This window comes from Uloborus diversus, chromosome 1, assembly GCF_026930045.1.
Source record: "Uloborus diversus isolate 005 chromosome 1, Udiv.v.3.1, whole genome shotgun sequence".
NCBI lineage: Eukaryota > Metazoa > Arthropoda > Arachnida > Araneae > Uloboridae > Uloborus > Uloborus diversus.
The window spans coordinates 266,156,099-266,177,819 of record NC_072731.1 but is presented as its reverse complement, the minus strand read 5'-3'; the positions used below and the strand labels follow the sequence as shown (position 1 = coordinate 266,177,819).

General features: G+C 30.7%; 1 protein-coding gene across 1 annotated transcript in view; it reads left to right on the top strand.

Moving 5' to 3' along the window:
• LOC129227458 (rab GTPase-activating protein 1-like) overlaps positions 1–21,721 on the top strand; it is a 93,207-nt gene that overhangs the window by 37,161 nt on the left and 34,325 nt on the right. Inside the window, exons 11-19 of the mRNA XM_054862023.1 lie at positions 3,680–3,924; positions 7,296–7,409; positions 8,559–8,633; positions 10,332–10,457; positions 10,617–10,760; positions 12,711–12,752; positions 13,027–13,155; positions 14,369–14,455; positions 15,692–15,802. Of these exons, the coding sequence (XP_054717998.1) occupies positions 3,680–3,924; positions 7,296–7,409; positions 8,559–8,633; positions 10,332–10,457; positions 10,617–10,760; positions 12,711–12,752; positions 13,027–13,155; positions 14,369–14,455; positions 15,692–15,802 (1,073 nt within the window). The remainder of the gene's footprint in view (positions 1–3,679; positions 3,925–7,295; positions 7,410–8,558; positions 8,634–10,331; positions 10,458–10,616; positions 10,761–12,710; positions 12,753–13,026; positions 13,156–14,368; positions 14,456–15,691; positions 15,803–21,721) is intronic.

The window sequence follows — 21,721 nt, the reverse complement described above, 5'->3', positions numbered from 1 at the left end:
ATTATTTTAGGTTCCTTTTAAATAAGCAAGTTTAATTTTTTATTTATTGAATAGCTATTAAAATCAGGGTTGGCAAAGTGGACCCAGCTCAGAAAAACCCGCCCGGGTTTTTCTGGGCGGGTCCACCAACAAAAACCCACCCGGGTTTTTGTGAAAAGTGGGTTTTTGTTAAAGATAATTTCTGAGTTAGTAAAACATATACATTTCAAAAGTTATATATTTTATCCAAATTATCTATAAATCACTAGTAAATGAAAATATGAAATCAGGTGTATTTGAAGTAATTTATCTCCTGAATATTTATTAATTTATTGAATCAGTTTCATTATTAAAAATTTCTTGTCAATATAATAACCAATGCTTTTTGTCAAATGCAGAGTCTTGACCCTTCTCAATAACCATTTTTTTCCACTTTGAAGGAATCACAAATGTTATTAACTAATTTTAATTACTTGTATTACTTAATAATTCTTTGAATGTAGAATTGTATAATTACATACAATTAGTACTTTCACATTTAAAAATTCAGGAGAAAAAAAATCTTAAATTTTCAATTTTGAAATCATTATTCAGAAAACTTTTCTATTTATGCTACTACTTATTGTTACTAATACTTAATTATTTATTTTTTGATAGCAAATTTCAAATTGTAAAACAAATTTTAAAAATGAACCATTGATTAACTTCTTGTTAATGAAAAAAAATGCTAAATTAATGCTTGGTGATAGTTTTGATTAAACTCAGAAGTCAAATGATGACAAAATAAAAATATTGAATGCAAAATATATTTCAAATAATTTACAGAGTAATACATTTAAAATAATTGTAACTAATTGTTACAGTTTACCAATCAAAATCAATTTCACTTTTATTTTTGTGATAATATTTGTAAATCTTAACTAATTTTTCACATTGTTCTGAGCTTAGTCTGTTCCGCAACTTAGACCATACAAATCCAAATGTAGAGAAGATCCTTTCAATGGAAGCAGAGCTAGATGGAACAGAGTGGAGGGATTGGAAAAAATGTAAAAAATCAGAATCTACCTTGTTGTTCTTTTGTACTTTATGTTTCAGAATTTCCCACCATTTTGCAGCTGAAAACTGTGACACAATATTTTCTGAGAAAAGTGATTTAGGAAAATAGTCTGTGTCTTTAATTTTAAAAGCCATTATTGCAGGTAACCACTCTGCATGGTACTGCATTACCCATGCTTCAGCTTCTTCCTCTTCCTCTGAATCAAGTCTTTCCCCTCTATACTTTGCATCCATTATATTGGCCAAAAAGTGCTCAGGGCCAGTTATCTGTTTGTACCGTTTTTTTATAACTTCTTTGTGCGGTTTTAAATCATCCGACTCCATCAAATTTTTCCAAATTTCCACAGAACGTGACAGTGTAGTCGAGTCTTTTTGGAGTTCATCAAGAGCTGAGGATATGGCCGTGAGCTGCTTGTCTAAATTTAAGCACTCCTTGTAAATTACAACATTATCCAATATTTTTGAAATTCGTTTCTCAAAGTCATTTTGGTGCTCAGATGCAATTGTCACATATTTATGATAGTTTTTCAAAAAGCTTGAAATGCACTCTTTGTGTGAATTCCAGCGAGTAGTATTAGGTATTTGAGGCATCAAACAATCATAATCTTTGAGCCATCCATGCGGTTGATGATGATTACGGAAATATTTTTGTACCTCAATGACTTGGTTCAAACTGTTTGTAGGTGAAATTTCTTTCGCCACTAAGTTTAAAAAATTTGAAGAGCAACCAAACGTGAGTACATTAGGATGGTGTTCCTTAACAATATCTCTCATTTTTTCCATTTTTGATTCATTGTCTGTGCACACAGCAAAAACATCTTTTCCAAATTTTGACTTGCATTCTTCGATGGACTTCAAAGCAATTTCTGCACAACATTCAGCAGTTTTTTTTTTAGATCCCGCGTCTACAATATTTAAAAGATAGGTATTCTTACCTGTATGTAAGCTCGAACCAATGATAGGATCATTTTTTATGCTTGACCATCCATCTTGTATAACAGTGATAGAAGCTCCAGCCATTTCTTCCTTCATCTTTTGTTCGATTTTTTCTGATGCTTCATTAAGCAAAGTCCCTCCTAACTGTTTATGGTTAGGCAAAGAGTACCCTGGTCTTAATGCAGCTACCATGTCAATGAATTCGGGACTTTCAACCACACTAAAGGGAACATTGGCAGAGTAGAAAAATGCAGCAACTTTTCTATCAATAATGCATTGTTCTTCTTTTGAAGTTTTCAGTACAAAGTTGGTCATTGAACCTTGAATACGTGGTTTTTTCTGAATGGGATTCAAAAATTCAGCAGAAACAATACAATCAGCATCAGAAGAATCAGGAGCAGATCCATTTTGATCATCAATAGAGCTAATATCTGCATTATGTGCTCCATGTTGCTGCCTTTCTCTGGCCATGCACTTTTTCAAGTGATTTCTCACCCTTTCAACTTTCCTGGATATCTTTTCTTTGCAATATTTGCACATTACTCTTGTGTCATTCTCTAAATTTAAAACTTCAGACCATTCAGTAGCTACTTTCCTACCTCCACCATTATTTGACATTTTGAATAACTTAACTTAAAGCATGAAATTTAAGACAAGAGGAAAAAAGGGAATACTAACCTAACTTTTGATTTAAAACCATGTGCTACTGCTATTGTGTACATTCAACCAAGAAATGGCTAAAGATTATTTTCATTGGTCAGCCTCAGCAATAATCTCTGATTGGATGACCAGTGTCTTGTTCTTGACCTTTCCACTAGAAACAGTCATGCCATCTAGTGCTTTGATCAAGAACTAAACATTTTTTTAATTAGGCAAGTTCTGGTTCTGGATCTAATTTATTTTGCATTACTGCTTTAAAAATGGTTTTAATTATTATTGTAACTACAAAAACTATTTATTATGGCTACTAAAACATATTCTAAAATGTTTGCAGTAACAAAAAATTAGTTTAACTTTAGAATTAATTTTAATAATTGAAATCATTAATATTATTGTTAATGTATGTAATAATTAAAATTATTGATAATATTAATAAGTAATACATTGATACTAATCAAATGTGATTCAGAAATTTAACTAGATGAATATATTTTTTCAGTAATGAATACAAATACCATGTAACAGTACCTGTATAGAGAAATAAAACTTAAAACCACAAAAGCCCACAAAAACCCACAAAAACCCGGGTGGGTTGGGTTTTTGTAGAAAAACCCTGGTTTTTGCCAACCCTGATTAAAATTCTTTAGCACTGGTTTAGGGGTGGTAATTTACTACTTAATTGTTTGCTTATTTAGCTTTAATTGATTTTTTATAAAATTATTCATTATTAAACAATATTTTTCTTGTTAAAATAACAAATGACATTGTTTGTAAATGTTTTTACGAAATCAAACTGTTTATTAATACTAATGAGATGTGTATAGAGCTTATATTCATTTTTAAACCGAACATATGTTTTTTTAAAGTATTTATTATTTTTTCACAACCTCGATTTTTCCGGCATGCCGGAAAGGACCTGGCAAGTATTATTGAAAATCTGGTGACCCCGGAATTTTGCGGCATGCCGGATAATGCGGGGTAATATGGTACATTGTATGACTCTATTGTGAATTATTAAAACTTTACCCCCCCCCCCTGTATTTATTAGATAATGATGAGCCTTTATTGAGCGGTACTGGAGAAGTGAGCAAAGACTGTACGGAAACTGAACTGGAAGGCTGGTCCGAAGCATTATTGAAGTGGAGGCAGAATTTATCCCAACGACCCAAAAACTTGAGGAATCTCGTGAGGCGGGGCATCCCGGAAGCATTGAGGGGTGAAGTTTGGCAGCTGCTTGCTGGATGTCACGATCACAAGCAAATCGTTGATACTTACAAGTCTCTTAGCAACAAGGTATGTTTTAGTCTGAGCAAAACTTACTTATTTTTAAGACATATTTTAAAAAAATACAGTCGGACCTCCATATATCGAAGTAGCAAATTTCCAGTAAAAAATTCAAGATATAGAAATTTTGATATATGGAAACAATCTTATTTTATCATAAAAATATCCTAAAACATTGAAATAAAAGCTAATTTTCGTGTATGAAACTCAATTTATAATTTATACGAGCATCGGATTAAATGGAAGTCAATGATTAAAAAATTAATAAAAATTACATTTTTACGCCAACATACATCTTCATATTTTTCGGCAATTTAACTTGATCGAGACATTAGGGGATTTTTGTTTTAACAATGTGATCGAAAGAAAAGTAAAAAATCAATCTACTTAACTTGAATGATTTTTACTGAAGCTAAGAAGACTAGGAATGATAATCAATAGAAAAAAGGGATAACTTTAAAATGATTTTACAGTGGTTACAACTAAAATTTAAAATAAACTTGAGGGAATTTAAGAACTTCAAAACAGAACAATGACTTAACTACACACCCTTCAACCCCAAATTCCTTATGAGTTCCGTAGCAACCTTTAGTGAACATAATTTTCTCCTCTAACCTTCATTTTTCATAAGACAAACAGTCTAAAGTGGAAGAAAAATCTACGATTATCTCGAAAAAAATTCGATATATAGAGATTTTTTTCGAAATATAGAAACAATTTTTCTATGCAATGAACATAGAAATTTGCTGGGATTTCGACATATAGAAAATTTTAATATGTGGAAGTTCGATATATGGAGGTTCAACGGTTTATATAGTAGAACCTCGTTTTACGCGGGGGTTATATTCCTTGGAAATGCCCCGTAAATCAAAACCACGTAAATTATGACTTAATATTATTGTTAAAATTGGAGTTAGGTTCCATAGATTTAAAAAAACACTTTATTCTATTGATAACTAATTGTATAATAAGTTTAATGTGTTCTTATCGATTTGTTTGCACAACATGCATAAAGAAAACAAATTAATTTTGTGTCCTGTTTCTAAAGAGGAGCTGGCCATGATAGTCTTTTGGCAGTCATTAAGAACTTTTCTCTGTAGTTCTTTGTAGAGCATTAACGCATCCCTGATCACTTGCGTCATTTCCATGATAGAATCTTCCTTCGCTAACAAATCAGAAAGATCATTTCTATTGTCTAGGGATGGCTCAAAATTTTCAATGTGATCGTTTTTGGTTGTGCTTCACCGACTTCGGTATCCTCGTTGGTTTTGGCCTCCTTTGTCACTCCTAAAAGCGCTTCTTCCATTGAGTTCCGAAATGTGTGACTCTAATAACTTTACTTCTGGAAAGAGCTCTGGAACCCATCGCATAAAATGTCTCCAGTGGCCCAAGCTCCATTATTGGCACGCCAAAATGCAATCTATTACGTGTAATCTGCAATGTTTAGGAGTTTGGATTTTGAAAGAGGGGAAAATTGTATCTGTTTGCATTGCCGCATCCGCGTGAAAACGAAACACATCCGCGTAAAATAAAATAAAAGTGTCCAATCTTAAACTGCATATAATTGAAACCTCGTAAAATAAACCTACATTAAAGGAGGGTCTATTGCACAAGCAAAATTATGACTAGAAAGAGTTTTTTTTTTGTAATGCTGCATAATAGTAGATACATGATTTTTATTACTTTTAATTAATTTTTATCTGATGACAGTATGATAGAAGTAGTGTATTCAAGGACATTTTTTCCCCTTCCAAGTTGTCTGTCTGATCATCGTGATTTGATAGAAGTGCATAAAAGGATCGTATTGCTTAGCATACAGTAACACAAATGTGTCTCATGCCATGTAAAGATTGTTAAATGATTGCACTATTTTGTTAACTGAACCTAATGCAGTAGTTTGTTGTGGTAAATAAAGTTGAGACTCCTCTGTGATAAGGGAATTTGCGCAAAGTTGGATTCTCTATGTTTCTTTCAAATGTTTTTGTCATAAGAGCTTTGAAAACCTGTCTACGACCATTTAAATACATTTTTTTAACCTTATTAGACCTCTTTAGGCATGTTACAGCTCCCTTTGGTGTTTGATCATTTACTACACCCCCTAATTAACTAATCTATGTAAACAAAACAGAATATTTTTGTGTGTATGTATGTTCTATATACAAATACAGTTTACTCTCAATCTTGACCAAATTTGGCAGGGTAGGTACTTGGGCACCCCTAAAGGAACGTAGACGGTTTTACTAAATTTAGTTTTAGGACCCAAAAATGGAAATAAATGGCTCTTTCTACCAGAAAATAAGTATCTGAACAGTTCAATTTTAATGTCATTCAAAACCCCCCCAAAAAATACCCATTTGGAAGATTTTTTTCTTCTGGAATTGAGACCACAAAGTCCCTAAAATCACCAACATAAAAGTTATAAGCATTTTTAAGTAAAGAAAAATTAATTTTAAGTCAGAAATTTATAGTCTGCCATTAACTCAGTTTTAATTATCATGAATGAAATTGAGAAAAAAAAATCTGCTACCATTTTTTTCTTGAGTGTGAACAAATAAAATTCTTGCTTTTACTTATTCTTGCTTATTTGGGAGATTTGAAGTTTTTCCCCCTTTTGATTATTTTTCCGTGATCTGTTGGAAAACTTTACATTTTTTTTCAAAGCCTGACTGTTGAACACGTTTCACTTGCCATGCATTTTATTTTCAAGGTAGACAAATTTGAGCAACACAGCTAGTAAGTTATATAAATAGACTTAGATAAAATGAAAAGCTTTCTGCGAATACAAATCCTAACTGGAAAATTTTCTTCAAACAATTATTTTGCCTAGCTCACCCGTGAATAAAGAATTAAATTTATATTCAAATATGAGAGAGACAAGAAAAAAAAGTACTTTAAATCTTTTATTTATTTATTTATTTGCAATAAAAAATTGCACAATTTTTTGTGCTTATTTTTTACTAACTGAAGAAAACTTGCAATACCATTATTTTTTTCACACATGTGCTTTAAAAGGCTTTTGGAGAAAGGCTTTAATTAGCTTCTTATTTAGTCATTTCATATTGTTGGAACTAAAGTTTGATACATACTGGCCAGTGCCTGATCAAGTAATAAAAAAATTTTGTAACTAGAATAATTTAATCTAATAAGAATGAGATTATCTTATCACAATGGTACAGTTCAATCCTGGTATGTGATTAGATGAAGTAGTAATGTGATTTTGTTTACATTTATGGTGTACAGTCAGTGCATATTGTTCAGCACGAATGTAATAAGATTACAAGTCGAACCCAGTGACTTTAGTACCTGATGGATTATGTCTGCACTGTTATAGTACTTAATTATTGATTGTTACAACTGTTTTTTCATACTTTGTTCTTTAGGATTCTTCCTTTGAAAATATAATAATGCGAGACATCAATAGAACATTCCCTGCTCATGAACTTTTCAATGAAAAGAATGGAACAGGTCAAGAGTCATTACTGAAAATTTGCAAAGTATGTACTTTATACACTTATGTTTATTTCTACTTTAAAAAATATCTTGCTTATTGATACTTTTATGCAAAAAGATTGCTTCTGTGTTAAAAAAAATACGAAGGGCAATTCCGTTTCATAGATTTTGCTTTTGTTGCACAAAACGTCCTACAAATGCTCCAAATATGTTACATTCTGGATTCATTGCATGAACTTTATGAAGAACATAGACCCTGCTTTTACAGAATGCAATTAATGTTAAAGACTTCAAGAAACATTATTTAAATAATATAGATATATACCTTACTGAGCAAAAACAAATATTTCAATAGAAATAGAAATCTTCAAATCTCAACTGCATTTTGTAAGAGTCAAGTCCATGCTCTTTACAAAGTTCATGTAATGAAACAAGAATCTAACATATCTTCAGTATTTGTAGATTGTTTTGTGTAGCAATTGATGTGTCTGTTACCGTGGAAACAAGCTGAAGTATTTTGACTTGTTTTGTAAACTTCTTATTTGTTTGCCTTCACAAGATTGCTTTCCAGGGTTCCCCCAATCAATAATTTGCACGCTAAAGGCTTATTTCTAGTGTGCAAAATTAGTCGGCATAGTGGTGATACGTTGACATTGTATGCCTTTGGTCCCCGGGTCCAAGTAGCAAGTCTGTGGATTTTTGAGATCTAAAAAATTGGCGATGCCCATGTGGTGTAATTATGCAGCATGTAAAAGTTCCTTTGAATATTTGTTTGGCTTTGAATATCCTTGACAAAATTTAATTCTCTAGCACTGTTTTGCATCAGAGGGAGCTCCGGTCCCTCCATCTGGTGGGAAAACTTGGCTTCAAAATTCTTTGTGCTGCTGACAGCTGGCCTTAATGGTGGCGACATGAAAGTCTGGATGTCATATTGGGAGTCACTTAGCTTGTATAAGGCTAAAACATCTAAAAATAGTAGGCCCATTAGAAAGAAAGAGAGGGAAAAAAGTGTGCAAAATCATTAGAAATCGGTAGATTTGAAGAAAGCCTAGTTAAGGATCAAAATTTATTTTTCTACTAATTTGCTATTAGCTTTCATCATTTGTATTTTTTTTTTTTTTTTAATCAGAGAGAGGTTTCTTATTTTCTAGTGTATTTTCATTGACAATGTGTAACAAATATTATTCTTACAGGCATATTCAATATATGATCCAGAAGTTGGTTATTGTCAAGGGCTGTCTTTTCTTATCGCAGCTTTGTTATTGCATGTAAGTCAATTTTACTTATAATCATCATCAAACATTGCATAGTTTAGAAAAGACATTAAGTATCTTTGTAAAACCAGAGTTATCTACTTATTTAGTTTCTGAAAAATGTTACATTAATGAATATAAAAGAAAACAACTAAGGTCTTCCAAAATAAGAATCTGTCTTAAGACCATCAAATTTGAATTAATATATTGTTACTTCTTGCCAAATGTTTGCTGTCTTATCCTAAGTTTATCTTCAACTCTGAAATTTTAAAACTAGAATGTATGTATATAAGGTACACTCACGGCTTAACTACTAAGAAAATATACAAAAGTTTCAGAATTTATAGTCATATGTAAATTGTTTAAATGCTGTCCAGTAAGAAAAGAGAATTTAGCTCCCTTACTCCCATACAAATTGAGCCTTTTTTACAGCAGAAAGACAAAGTTAGGTCACTTATGAAAAGAGCAAATACGACAGCAACCATCCAGACTTTGAAGTGAAAAGGGGGGGGGGGCGCTTGAAACTAGCTTGAGCGCTGAGGCCTCAGGTCTATTGTAGTATCAACTGTCCAGACTTTAGTCATTGGCCATTGCATGTACACAGAATCAAAACACTGGGTATTCAGTCCCAATGCCAGTTTTCATCACCATGCAGAATACCTTCAAAAAAATGATCAGATGTTCAAGATATTATGAAACTTTTCTAGTTTTAAATAATTTAAACTGTTCTGCATATGTTTGATAAAATGCTTAGATAGATGAAAGAACTGGCAAAATAAAAAAGTCACTATTCAAATCTAAAAATAAAAAAGAAACAATAAAAAACAAAACTATTCACTCCCTATCCTTCCTTTAAAAATATTCTAACAGAAGGGATGGCTTTATCTTGTAGGTTTTTTTTCTTAGTTTGTATAGTTGTTCCTTTTTAACTTGTATAAACTACTTTTGATTAAGAAACATATATAATTAATTTGCTTTATTCAAGGTTTGCTGCCTTTTCACAGGTTAAAAATTAAATTTTTGTCCTTTTAATTTCATTGTTCTCTAAAACTTAGATGTATGTTATCTTTTCCAATAAAACTGAAGTAAAACTAACTCTCAAGCAGCATTGTGTTGATACTGGTAAATAAAATGCTACATAGGTGTTAACTTTGAAAAGGAAAGAAAAAAGGTATAGATATATAAGGAATAAAATGACAATTTTATTGGATGTTGAAATGAATTTATAGTAGAACCTGTATTTGCAGGAGTTATGAGAGAAAATAAGTGAAAAAACCTTAAATACCTCAGTCAAAAAAAAAAAAAAAAGCACTGTTGAAAATGCATTTAATTGATTAAAGTTATAGGCAGCAAAACTTATTTTAGATACTATTTGACAAAATGGTATTATACTTACAAATTTAGTTTAATTTTGAATTAGTTAGAATATCGTGTTTGGGTTTGAAAAAAAAAAGTTCAAGTACTAACGTTAGTGAAGCAAAAAGAGGCCAGTAAAAAAATTTTAAAGACTGGAAAGTATTAAATATTGTGACATTAAATGGGAGTTCTACCCTATGAGTGTAAATAGGATCCTCTGCTACTCTGAACAAAACTAGCTGTGTCTGTTTTGAACTTTAGAGCTAATTATTATAATTAATGAACAATCACAAATGCTTTATTTGTGTACTGGATGTTATTATTGTTATTATTTTAATTTTTGTGCTTCTTTCTCAGATGCCAGAAGAACAAGCCTTTGGTGTGTTCATGAAAATTATGTTTGACTATTCTACTAGGGACATGTTTAGAAATGGGTTCGAGCAGCTGCATCTTAAATTTTTTCAGCTTCAAAAATTAATGGAGGTATTTTCAATTTCGTGTTATTGTTTCACGTTTTCATTTTATAATGCAAATATTTGAATTTTATTTTAATGTACCAACTTTCATTTCCTCATCATGCAGAATGCTGTAAATATTGTTATACCTTCAACTCAATGTCTGGTTATATTTATGTATTTCTAGGACCAGTTACCAGAGTTGGCTTCTCACTTTGAAGATCTTGGGATTGAAGTTCACATGTTTGCTTCTCAGTGGTTTTTAACTCTTTTTACGGCAAAGTTTCCTCTAAATCTCGTGTTTTTCATCATTGACTTATTCTTATTGGAAGTAAGTATTGTATGAATATTTATATGTTCATGTTTAATTATAGTATTTGTTTTTCTAGTGTAGAATAAATTTGTTTTCCAACTATTTCTCTGAATTGATAGAAAACCTAAATTCCTTAATCTATCATTGTTAATACAATTTGATGTGTGTGATTTCTTGTGAAATTTGGCTCAAAAAATTAATCCCCAGAAACAGTGCCAACCATGATAATATCTCTTCAATTTCTCACCAAGCTAGTAGAAGAAAAACAATACACTCTCACAGCTTCAAAAAAAGATGTAATTTAGAGCAAAAGATGAACAGGATATATGCCAAATTTAACAAGATTATGCCAAAACAGAAGCGTAAAAATAAAATATATTTACAAAATTTGCTACAGTTTGTTTTTCTCTTTTATGTATTCTGCTAAATAAATATTTTTTCATTGAAATGCACCATAGTCTAGTGCTAGCAAATAATGAATGTAAGTGAATTACAGCTGAAGTGTTTGATTGAAAACCCACTACCTAGCATTTCCAATTGGGTAGTCAATTGAAAAATGACTACTCAGCATTGTATAGTGTCTGTCTCTTCCCTCATTTGCTTGCTTTTATGATTAAATGGAAACTTTAATTAATAACAACACAAAGAGTCTGCAAAGTTGCATAAGTTGTAAAATTTAATGGGTGTATGAAACAGGGTTCATACGCTCCTTCATAACTCCTTCAATACGCCTTCATTTAGGAAATTTTTTTGACGGACTTTCAAACTCCGTCATTTTGCTTTTAACTCCTTCAAAACTCCTTCTTTCTTAGTTCAAGACTGCATAATCTCCCTCTATGACTAACTTATAATACTTTGATCGACAATTAACTTCGTCACAACGGCGATTTTAATGTAGTAATTTCACGCTTTTATTTTTTTCATAAAGATGTGATTTACAAATTGATCATTGTTAAGTCATAAAAACTGAAAGTGAAAATTTTATTAGAAGACGAAAACATTTCGTAAGTGAAGTAAAACATGCTTAAATGGTGCTTGGTTATTTGATTGTTTTTCCCTCCACCACACTCTCAGCAGCAAAAGTCAGGTTGTCTAATTATTATTCAAATATTTAAAACTATATAAGTAGATGTACTATTATAGTATATTAAGTGATTGTGTTAAAAAAGAACAATGTTTTAGTAAATCGCGGGTATGATATTGTAAAAAGGGTCATCCACAAGTGATGTCATGCCTTAAGGAGGAGACGAGCTCATGAAATTGTGACAAAGGGAAGAGAGAGGGTGACATCACAGTTATTGTAACAATATGTTTATAAAAAATATGACATGTGACAAGAGGATGAGTTGGGAAGTGTGACACTTTTTGATAAAGGGGGAAGGGGGTCAAATATGTTGAAAAAAAGTATGACATCGTTTAATGACAGACCATTAGTACTCCTTCAAAACTCCTTCATTTTATTTCTGAAATTGAGTACCAACCCTGAAAATAGTGGTTTTGCTGTGCCACATTGGAAAATTTGAACAAAGCTGTTTTAAAAAATTGTTATTAATTAGCAATAAACTGGTGTGAAAATAAAACGTAATTTCACTGTGTCGCCCTTAGATAATTTGAGCAACTCTTTTAAAAAAAATTCATTAATTTACAAAAAACTAGTATGCAATTGTGATTTTGATATTAGTTGTGGAAGATGTACCATTAGTCCGAGTAGTATGAGTTTCGAAATAATTGATTTACTTGAAACAACCTGTAATGGTTATTCCTTCTTAATAAACCTCTTTTTGGTTACCAATTACACAAAGTAAGTTCGCCATGGGTAGGGAAAACTAGACCTGTGAGGAACTAAAATTTTTAAATGTATTTTTGAGTATTATACAGAAACTTTAGGGAATTTTAGAGATTGTAGTGTTTTTTTTTTTTTTTTAGTGATTGTCCTTTTTAAAAATATTTTTCTTTTGTTTATCGTAGGGAATAGATGTTATTTTTCAAGTTGCTGTTGCTCTGCTTATGGTAAGTTATTTGAAGGAATTGCACATTGTAGGATATTGTGTCCTTTTTAAAAGAAATTTATTAGAAAATTACTGAATTTTTAAAATAAAACTTAAATTTGTTTGTTCATTGAACTCATTATTTATATTGCTATTATATTTATATATTGCTATTATTTTTATTGCAATTTACTGCAGTTAATGAATTAACAAAATTAATTTGCAACACAACTAATTGTATTTTGAAACTGTAGAATAGTTCCTGTTTTTTTTAAATAGAATTTTGTTTCTTTCAGTTGTCACAAAAGGAACTTTTAGCACTAGATTTTGAAGGAGTACTAAAACATTTTAGAGTATCATTACCAAAGAAATACAGGTCTGAAGATTTTGCGAAACTACTTATCCGAAATGCCTTAAAAGTCAAAGTAAGTATTCCTTTTTTTTTCTTCATAGTTCCTATATACCAAAATAAAGAAAGAATAGAGTCAGGGTGCTCCTTTTTTTTTTTAAACTAATGATGTGAAAATAGATGACAAATAAACTTCTGCAATTAGAGATTAAAATGTGATAGAATTATACACTCAAACTAGTTTGTTTTAGATTACTCGTAAAACTAAATAAGTTTTCTCCAAATGTCATTCTAGTATGTTTTTTTACATAGTTTTTTTTCTATTAGAAATGATTATTTTTACTGCACCTATTTACAAACCGTTTTTTATTTTACATATGCCATTAATTTAAAAAATGCCTTATAGCATATCATATCTCTGCTCCGGTGGAACATTGACTTAACTACAAAATTAATTGAAAATTAGGTTATTGTTGTCACTGGGTCCAAATGTGATCAACCTATATGGCGGAATTGTGGCAGTTTTATTTGTTTTTCAACTTTTAGCCACCAGGGCAGTAACTCAATTATGTTTAATTGTATAAGGATAATGTTGTTTCACGTATATTTGATTCTACTGTAAAAATATACTTTTTGCAGTTGCGTCAGTGTTCCACCTGAACAGCGATATGCTCGATACTGAAACGATTTTATGTACTATTAATTACTTTAATTTTCAAATTATTACACTTTCCTTAATGCAAACATTACACTTATTGTAAACTTCATTCATTGATCTCAAAGTCAAAATGTGAGTTATAATTAGGTGAAAAAATTATTATTTGGCTGCCTGCCACATCGGTAAATCAAGATCAATGTAAGATTAAGAAAAAGGTTTTACTTAAAGTTGTTAGTACGTACATATTTCGAAATTGCATTAAGTAATATATTCAAAGGGGGTTATAAATACCATCAAAGGATTTCGTTATGTCTTGCTGAGATCAAGGATCAATGGCATCAGATCAGCTTCCACAGTGCACCAGCAGGAGTTGTTTTAGCATTGTTTTTTATCGTCACCTATAATTTTATAAGTTTCTACATTGGCAGTGACGACTATATGTTGTGTTGGGTTTTAAAACCAGTGGTCATTGTAATCTCCAAACATAGTCTAAAAATACAGGTCAGAGCATCTTCTATTAACTCATGCTATGCAATTCATATATACTTTATTATTATAAGGCCATAGTTATTTTATGTTTTAATCTTGCATTGGTTGAAAAATGTTCTAACTGTTTTCTTTTTCTTCTTAGGTTAAAAGGTTAAAGAAATACGAACGAGATTATGCACTATTTTTAAATCAAGAAAAAACGCAAGAAGATCCTATCAAAGTGTTACAGGTGATGTGCAAAATTCAAATTTTTGAAAACCAAATTTTAATTTCCTACCTTGCTTGCATAAGTCTAACCTTTTATTTAATTTACTACTTTTATTATCAATTAACGATATAATTGCTATTATAAATCTTCATTTTTTTGGCAACGGTTAATAAGCTTGTAAAATTTCAAAAGTTCGTTGCACATACTTGCCAACTCTACTGTTTTTAACGGGAGACTCCCGTTTTTTGCTTCAGTCTCCCGATTTCCCGTCTTTTACGATTTTCTCCCGTTTTTGTAGTTTTATCAGTCAATCATCAAAAAGTTTCACTTTCTTCTCAATAGATGGGGCCCTTCTCTAGTCTACCAATGACAGGGAATGAAATGTTTCCAACTTATTTAGTAAAAATTTATTTTTTGGAAGCTTTCCACATGGCATGTTCAACGAAGCACGTGCTTTGCCGAAAATTGCAACAGATTTCAATCCTTTTGCATTTTGAAAATAATTCAATCATTTTTGAAAGTTTGAAGTTATTTTAACATGTGCTACCCTATACCTACTTATTTTATATTTTATTTTCATTATATATTGATTTTGTTTTTCTTTTTTCGGATTTTAGTAATTAAATTTTTGTAGTTACCTTTTTTTTTTTCAGAGACTAAAGAATGTACGAAACTTTAAGCCAATTCACTCCTTATTCTTTAGTTTTTACTTTGCAGTATATTCTTCTTGGTGGTACTAATTAGCTTACATCTGCGAAAAATCCCCATTTCACTTTAAATTTAGTATTCATGTTATTTAAAAGCATAACTTAATAATTCTATTCTGAAGATATGTTGCTGGTGAATCACCTATATACCTCCCTCTAGTCGAATCTCCTGTTTTTTTTTTCTTCGAAGGTTGGCAAGTATGATTGCATGACAATTCTATGCTTGCTTGAACTTAATTTGTTTATTTTATTCACAAAACTAACTTTATGTTTACTATTATTCTTTTGGGTTTTTGGCTGCAATTGAAAAACTTTCACCCACCAATCAATGACAGAGCAATCTTTTTAATAACATTCTTTAAATGATGTATATCAAACTGTAGTTTGGTCTAACCTAACCTGGCAACACAGTAAATTAGTCTCAGATCTTAATCTCAGCTTTAGGGCACTGCCAGACTAGATTTGCCCCAACTATTGGTTGATAAAAAAAAAAAAAAAATCATGCTTCCAACTGCTGGGGGAAAACATTTATTTTGTTTATTTATTATAGAGAGAAAATAAACGATTGTTGGATGCTAACCTCCACCTTGATAGAGAAAACGACGATCTCGCTCACGAGCTCATTAACATTAAATTGCAATTACGAAGTGATCTAGTCAAGGTAATGATTTTGATTTACACATTTATTGTGTTTCATGTTCCGTCTTAAATTTTTAAGCTTTGATTACTCACTGCGTTTTTTAAAGTTTTAATTTGTATATCCTTTTAAAGTTAAATTAGTTTTCTTTACACTCACTAATTAAACTCTTTCTTCACTAATTTTTTTCTGCTCTTAGTGTTTTTGAATGCAGCATTTTAAATTTAAAAAAAAAAAATTGCCGAATATTTTTAACAGTTTTAACAGCATAAATGGTATAAGAATATTATTTTCATGTTTATTTTTTAAAATATGGTACAGTGATAAAATTGATGCTTTAGTAGTCACAGCATTTTTACCTTCTATTCAATATTTCCATGTTCTTTCTCTGTATGTTCTTTTTATTTTTTTCATTTTAAATTTTTAAATAATGTCAATGGTGTATTTATTTGTGGTTTATTTAACCATTGTCTTGAAGTATTTTCATTAACTACAAGTTCAGAACTTCTCTAAAAGCTTTTATATATCTTGATGACATGTTTGTAATCTGTTTAAATCCTTTTAAAAGCCAATGTTCCCAAATGAAAGCATTAAATTAAAAAAAAAAAAAAAATGTTTTAAAATGTTTCGCTTGTGAAGATTTATTTGTATTCATTTACTTATTTATTCATTTTCATTATGGAAAGTAAACTTGATATTTTGAAAGAAAAACTATTTCCTCATTACAATTACTGTTGCCTACAAAGATTCGCAAAAATGGCAGTTTTTGTTGATTTTTTTATATAAAAAGACAGTTAAAAAGTCAAAAAAAAAAAAAAGAAAGGTTAATGTTAAGGAAATTTCAAAATAACAATAGATAGAGATCATGTTTGATGAGCAAACATGATAGATAATTTTGTAATTTTGTTACACCATCAAACTTATATTTTCCTATTTGGGAACATTTGCGTAGTTCACTATACAAGATCAGGCAGTTTATGCTACTTTATTAATTTTGTAATATACAAAGTGAGTGTCAGAACTGCTGCGAAGCACTGTTGGCAATAAGTAAAAGTAAATCAATGACATTTCAACACTTTGAGACAGAAGTCATTAAAAAAACCACTTAGTATTTATAAACAAAGGTGTTTACTACTCGTCTAAACTACCCTGCTTTCAAGTCGTGAACAGTTCCTCTTCTTATCCCCAATATTGATGTGAATTTAAATTAAAGTTTTAGAAGAACAAAATTAATTATTAGTTTGGTAGTTTGCCTTTTATATAGCAATGACTTTTAGTAGTCTGTCAACTATGTTATAGTATGTATTTACTCACACTTTTATAACTTTGTGCTATGTTGTGTGTGGCATCTCATTCTAACTCATTCAGTGTTTGTCATGTGCTCTCTCCCTGATTTTTTTGCCTGGTAAAGCCTTTATGAAAGGAGTGAGTGTTCTTGTATAAAATGCAGGTTACAGTTCTCTCCTTTTTGTCCTGCTTTAACATTTTAAAAGAGGGGAGGGGGAGGCATTTTTTTTTTTGTAATTTCAGAAGTATTGCAAACATTTAGCTTATCTTTTACAACAATGTGCAGAGAAAAACATTATACATTAAAGTTGATGGGAATTAATGCAAAAAGAGAGTTTAGAGCAAATACATACAATATTTTCTCTTTAAACTTGTTTCAAACTTGAAACAAAAAAGTATTTCTTTTACACCAGTAGTATTTCAGGCTAGGTATTCTTCGTAGTTTTCAATCATCATCCTGAGATGTAAAAATACTAACAAAATCCCCTGGGGAAGACTTTACTTTGGAACATTTTGTCTATAGTATAGTTTGCATTTCATGGGCGGATATTTCCTACAAAATGAAATGAAAATATTTAGTAATGTGTGGTTGCTTGGTAAAAATGCCGTCAAGGGGGCAAAAAAAGAAAAAGCCGATCACACTCACTTTATTGAGTGAGAAGAAGTTGATCAGATGCATTTGTCTTTATATTTTTTCTCATTCATTACCCTATCTAGTTATATTCTTGTAACTGTATCAACTTGAATGTTTAGTTATTTTTAGAAAGCAAATTTTGTCTTTGAAGTCAGTTTTAATTTTTTGCTGCATATTTGCTTTATTCACCTCGAACCCTTTATTTTTCCCTTTGCCATGGCACAAATATGCCCCCTCCACCAGTTCAAAATGTATTTTTTAGGTTACTGAATAAAAATAATTTTTAAATTATATTTTGTCCTGTTATTGAGACAAGAAAAAATAAATAATAAGTAAAAATGACATTAATTTTATGTTGAAAACATACAAATGAAATACCTCTACATTCATATTTTTACTTAAGTACATATCTTGAAAATTACTTTTTAATGGGTCTAAGGACCTTTAACCTTCAAAATTTTTGACTTTCTGGGAAAAATATATGCTATGCATAATTTAATCCTGAATAATTTGATACCTTGTTTATTACCATACGCAAAAAACTTTTCAAGTTATCGTAAAAATGCGTTAACTTTCCCCATAGAGATTTATGTTAACAGCAGCTGTTTAAGCCTATTTTTCTCAAGCGCCGTTTTTTTGTTTTGCGTGCATGATATTTCAGAAAGGTTTTTATATATTTCCGTAAAACTTTTCATGCATGTTTGGTTTATTTTTATGATCTGAACCTAAATTTATATATTTATTTTTAATTATTTATTTATTTATTTATTTATTTATTTTTGAAATTTTTATAAGTTAATATCAAAATTTTCCAAAATTTTGAGTGAAAATATTTTTTTAAAAATATTAACTTTCATTTTTAGTTAAAATTTAGATTCAGATCATAATAATGAATCAGATGAACATGCATGAAAAGTTTGACGGAAATACATAAGAAACTTTCTGAGATATCACGCACACAAAAAGAGAAACCGGCACCTGAGAAAAAGAGGCTTAAACAGCTGCTGTAAGCATAAAACTCTATGGGGAAAGTTAACGCATTTTTACAATAACTTGAAAAGTTTTTTGTGTATGGTAATAAACAAGGTATCAAATTGTTCAGAATTAAATTATGCATAGCATATATTGTTCCCAGAAAGTCGTAAATTTTGAAAGTTAAAGGTCCTTAGATCCCTTAATGTAAGAATTATTGAAGGTAATGATATTAACTATTGAAATATTTCTGAGTTGAATAATAAATGAATAAAACTTTGTAAAATAGTCCTAACTTTGCATCTCTAATGAACTGTAAAGACACATATCTCCCATCCATTGACACAAAATCTACTGAACCAATTTGCCACTAAAATTAACTTAGCAGTTTTTTACTTTGCCACTTAATAGTTTTGTGCATGAAAAACTCTACTACAAAGCTTGTTGTCAAAGGTTTGTGAGTATTGTTTCAAATTTCATCATATTATGCTTTATTAATAGCTGATGTTGAGTGTTTCTGCGCTAACATTTTTCAAAACGAAAAATGCATAAAAATAATTATTTTGTTCAATTGTGCAAAGTTACCAAGTGTTTGCAAAACTTTTGCCCTGAAATAGAAACCCTATTGTGATAGAAGAAAGCGTCTGATTTTCCGTGCGGCCTTGAGCAGGATCATGTTTGCCCGACAGAATCGGCCGGTTGTCGTTATTAAGGTACTCGTAGACTTCTGCAAATATGCATCCAACACTTCTCCTGTTTTCTTTTCCGTTCTCTTCTTACTTCTTAATGTCTTTTTCATCATCCGAGCTGGGATGGTGTTTGGGGAACCATTTGGTGGATGTTCTTACCATTTTACTCTTCTTGAAGCAAAAGTTGATAAGCTCAGAGCTACCGTATTGCCCCGCATTATCTAGCATGCTGGGAAATTCGAATTTTCCGGTATGCTGGAAAATTCAAGGTTTATTTTGCAAAAAAAAAAAAAACGAAGCAGATTTTCCCATTCAGTTCCAATCAGAAAGCAAACCACTGTAAGGAAAAAAATTAATAATTCCCGAAAGTAACGTTCTTTAAAAAAACTGTGTATTGCATATAATGTGTACTTGTTATTTATTATAGGACATTATTAATGGATTTAGTTATATCCCAATTAAATAATCAATTCAAGAAGCAATCATCGTTGCTGCGATTTGTTCATTTTTTTTTTAATCAATTAGTTTAGGTTCCTTTTAGAGAGGTAAGTTTAATTTTTATTTATTGAATAGCTATGGTAAATTCTTTAGCACTGGTTTAGGGGCGGTAACTTACTGCTTAAATGTTTGCTTACTTAGTTTTAATTTATTTTTTATAAAATTATTCGTTATTAAACAATATTTTTCTTGTTAAAATAAATGACATTAATGGTAAATACCTTTACAAAATCAAACTGTTTATTAAGACTAATGAGACATGTATAGAACTTATATTCATTTTTAAACTGAACATATGTTTTTTAAAGTATTAATTATCTTTTCTAACCTTGATTTTTCCGGCATGTCGGAAAAGACGAGACAAGTGTTATTGAAAATCTGGTGACCCCCGAATTTTGCAGCATGCAGGATAATGCAGGGTAATATGGTACATAGCAATAGGGTCCATGGGCTCTCTGAAGGGAAAATGGGCAAAGAGGATCCAGCCCCTCTTTAGACATTAGCACAGCCAGTTTTCTGATAAATTTCAAGTATGAATGTCATATTATTTCAAAGTAGGTCAATAGTGATTGACTTTTAAAAAATTTCTTAACTTCAAAATTTTACAAATTTTTATCTGCACTGATACTTTTCAAAATGTTACCGTGCGTTTTATTTTAAATAATGAAATTCCATACTATTATCAAAATTGTCCATCGTTATAGTAAGGACAGCAGTTGTAAAAACTCCGCTTAATTATAAAAGCAGTAAAAGCCGCCTCAAATCCAAAACTGAAAATCTTTCTGAATGTATACTTTTTAATACATTCTGTGAACAGAAGTTTAAAGTGAAATCTTTAATAATGCCTCAAAACCTAAGAAATTTCTAATGCCCCCTCAAAATTGACGCACTGGCGCCCATGCATTCATCATATTCATAATTTACTTACTTATAAATTTGAAACGATTCATCAGCAAAAAAATCAGCATGATTAACAAATTACTTACATTTAATAAAAACATTGATTTTTGTTAAAACTACCGAGTCAAAGATTTCTGCAACTAACTTAAAATTCAAAATGTGTTGTCTCAAGTTTAAGCCAATGTTTAGCAGTTTTTGCCCTGCCGTATCTTTAAAGGGACAGAAAATTACAAATGAACAAATACAAAAGTGGCAACCAGCAATGGCTTCTGTACCCAACTAGGCTGATATTTGTCAATATATCAATCCCCAACAAGGATCAAGAGCTCTTTTAAATTTATTCTTTCCATTGCAAGTAACGGATGCAGTCGGTAAACTTTTCCATATGTCTACAACCCTTCAGAAGTAGTCATTTTTCCTGATTTCTGGACAAAATACTTAAAACAATGATCTGAGATTTTGCCATCTGCGCAAAAATGTAGACCCTCAACTTCCTTTACTTTAATAAATAACTTTAATAATACTTTAGTAAATACTAAGACTTAAATAACTGGATCATGTCCCCTTTTTCTCTTTACTCAAGATTACACCGTTAGAGCATTCTGAACCTGGAATCTTAATCTAAATTTGAACTTCCAATTCATTAATCTAGTAGCCCTCCTTTGAATCCTTTTCAATAATTTAATATTTCTCTTCGGATAAGAGGACCAAAATGCACTAGATACTCCAAACGAGATCTTCAAAATTTGTCACTCCCCTGGATTCTTTCTTTTTTTTTAACACTAGGGGACTCTGCTCGCTACTGCTCACGGACCTCCCAAGATTGCTTCGCAATCTTATTTGATTCGCAAAGATTTAAATTGTCAATTAGAAAGGAACAGATTAAAAATGTATTATAAGCTCCCTTTGGAACAAAAAGCACCCCTTCCCTGGGTTTTAAAATAATTTGTACCAACTTGCAGA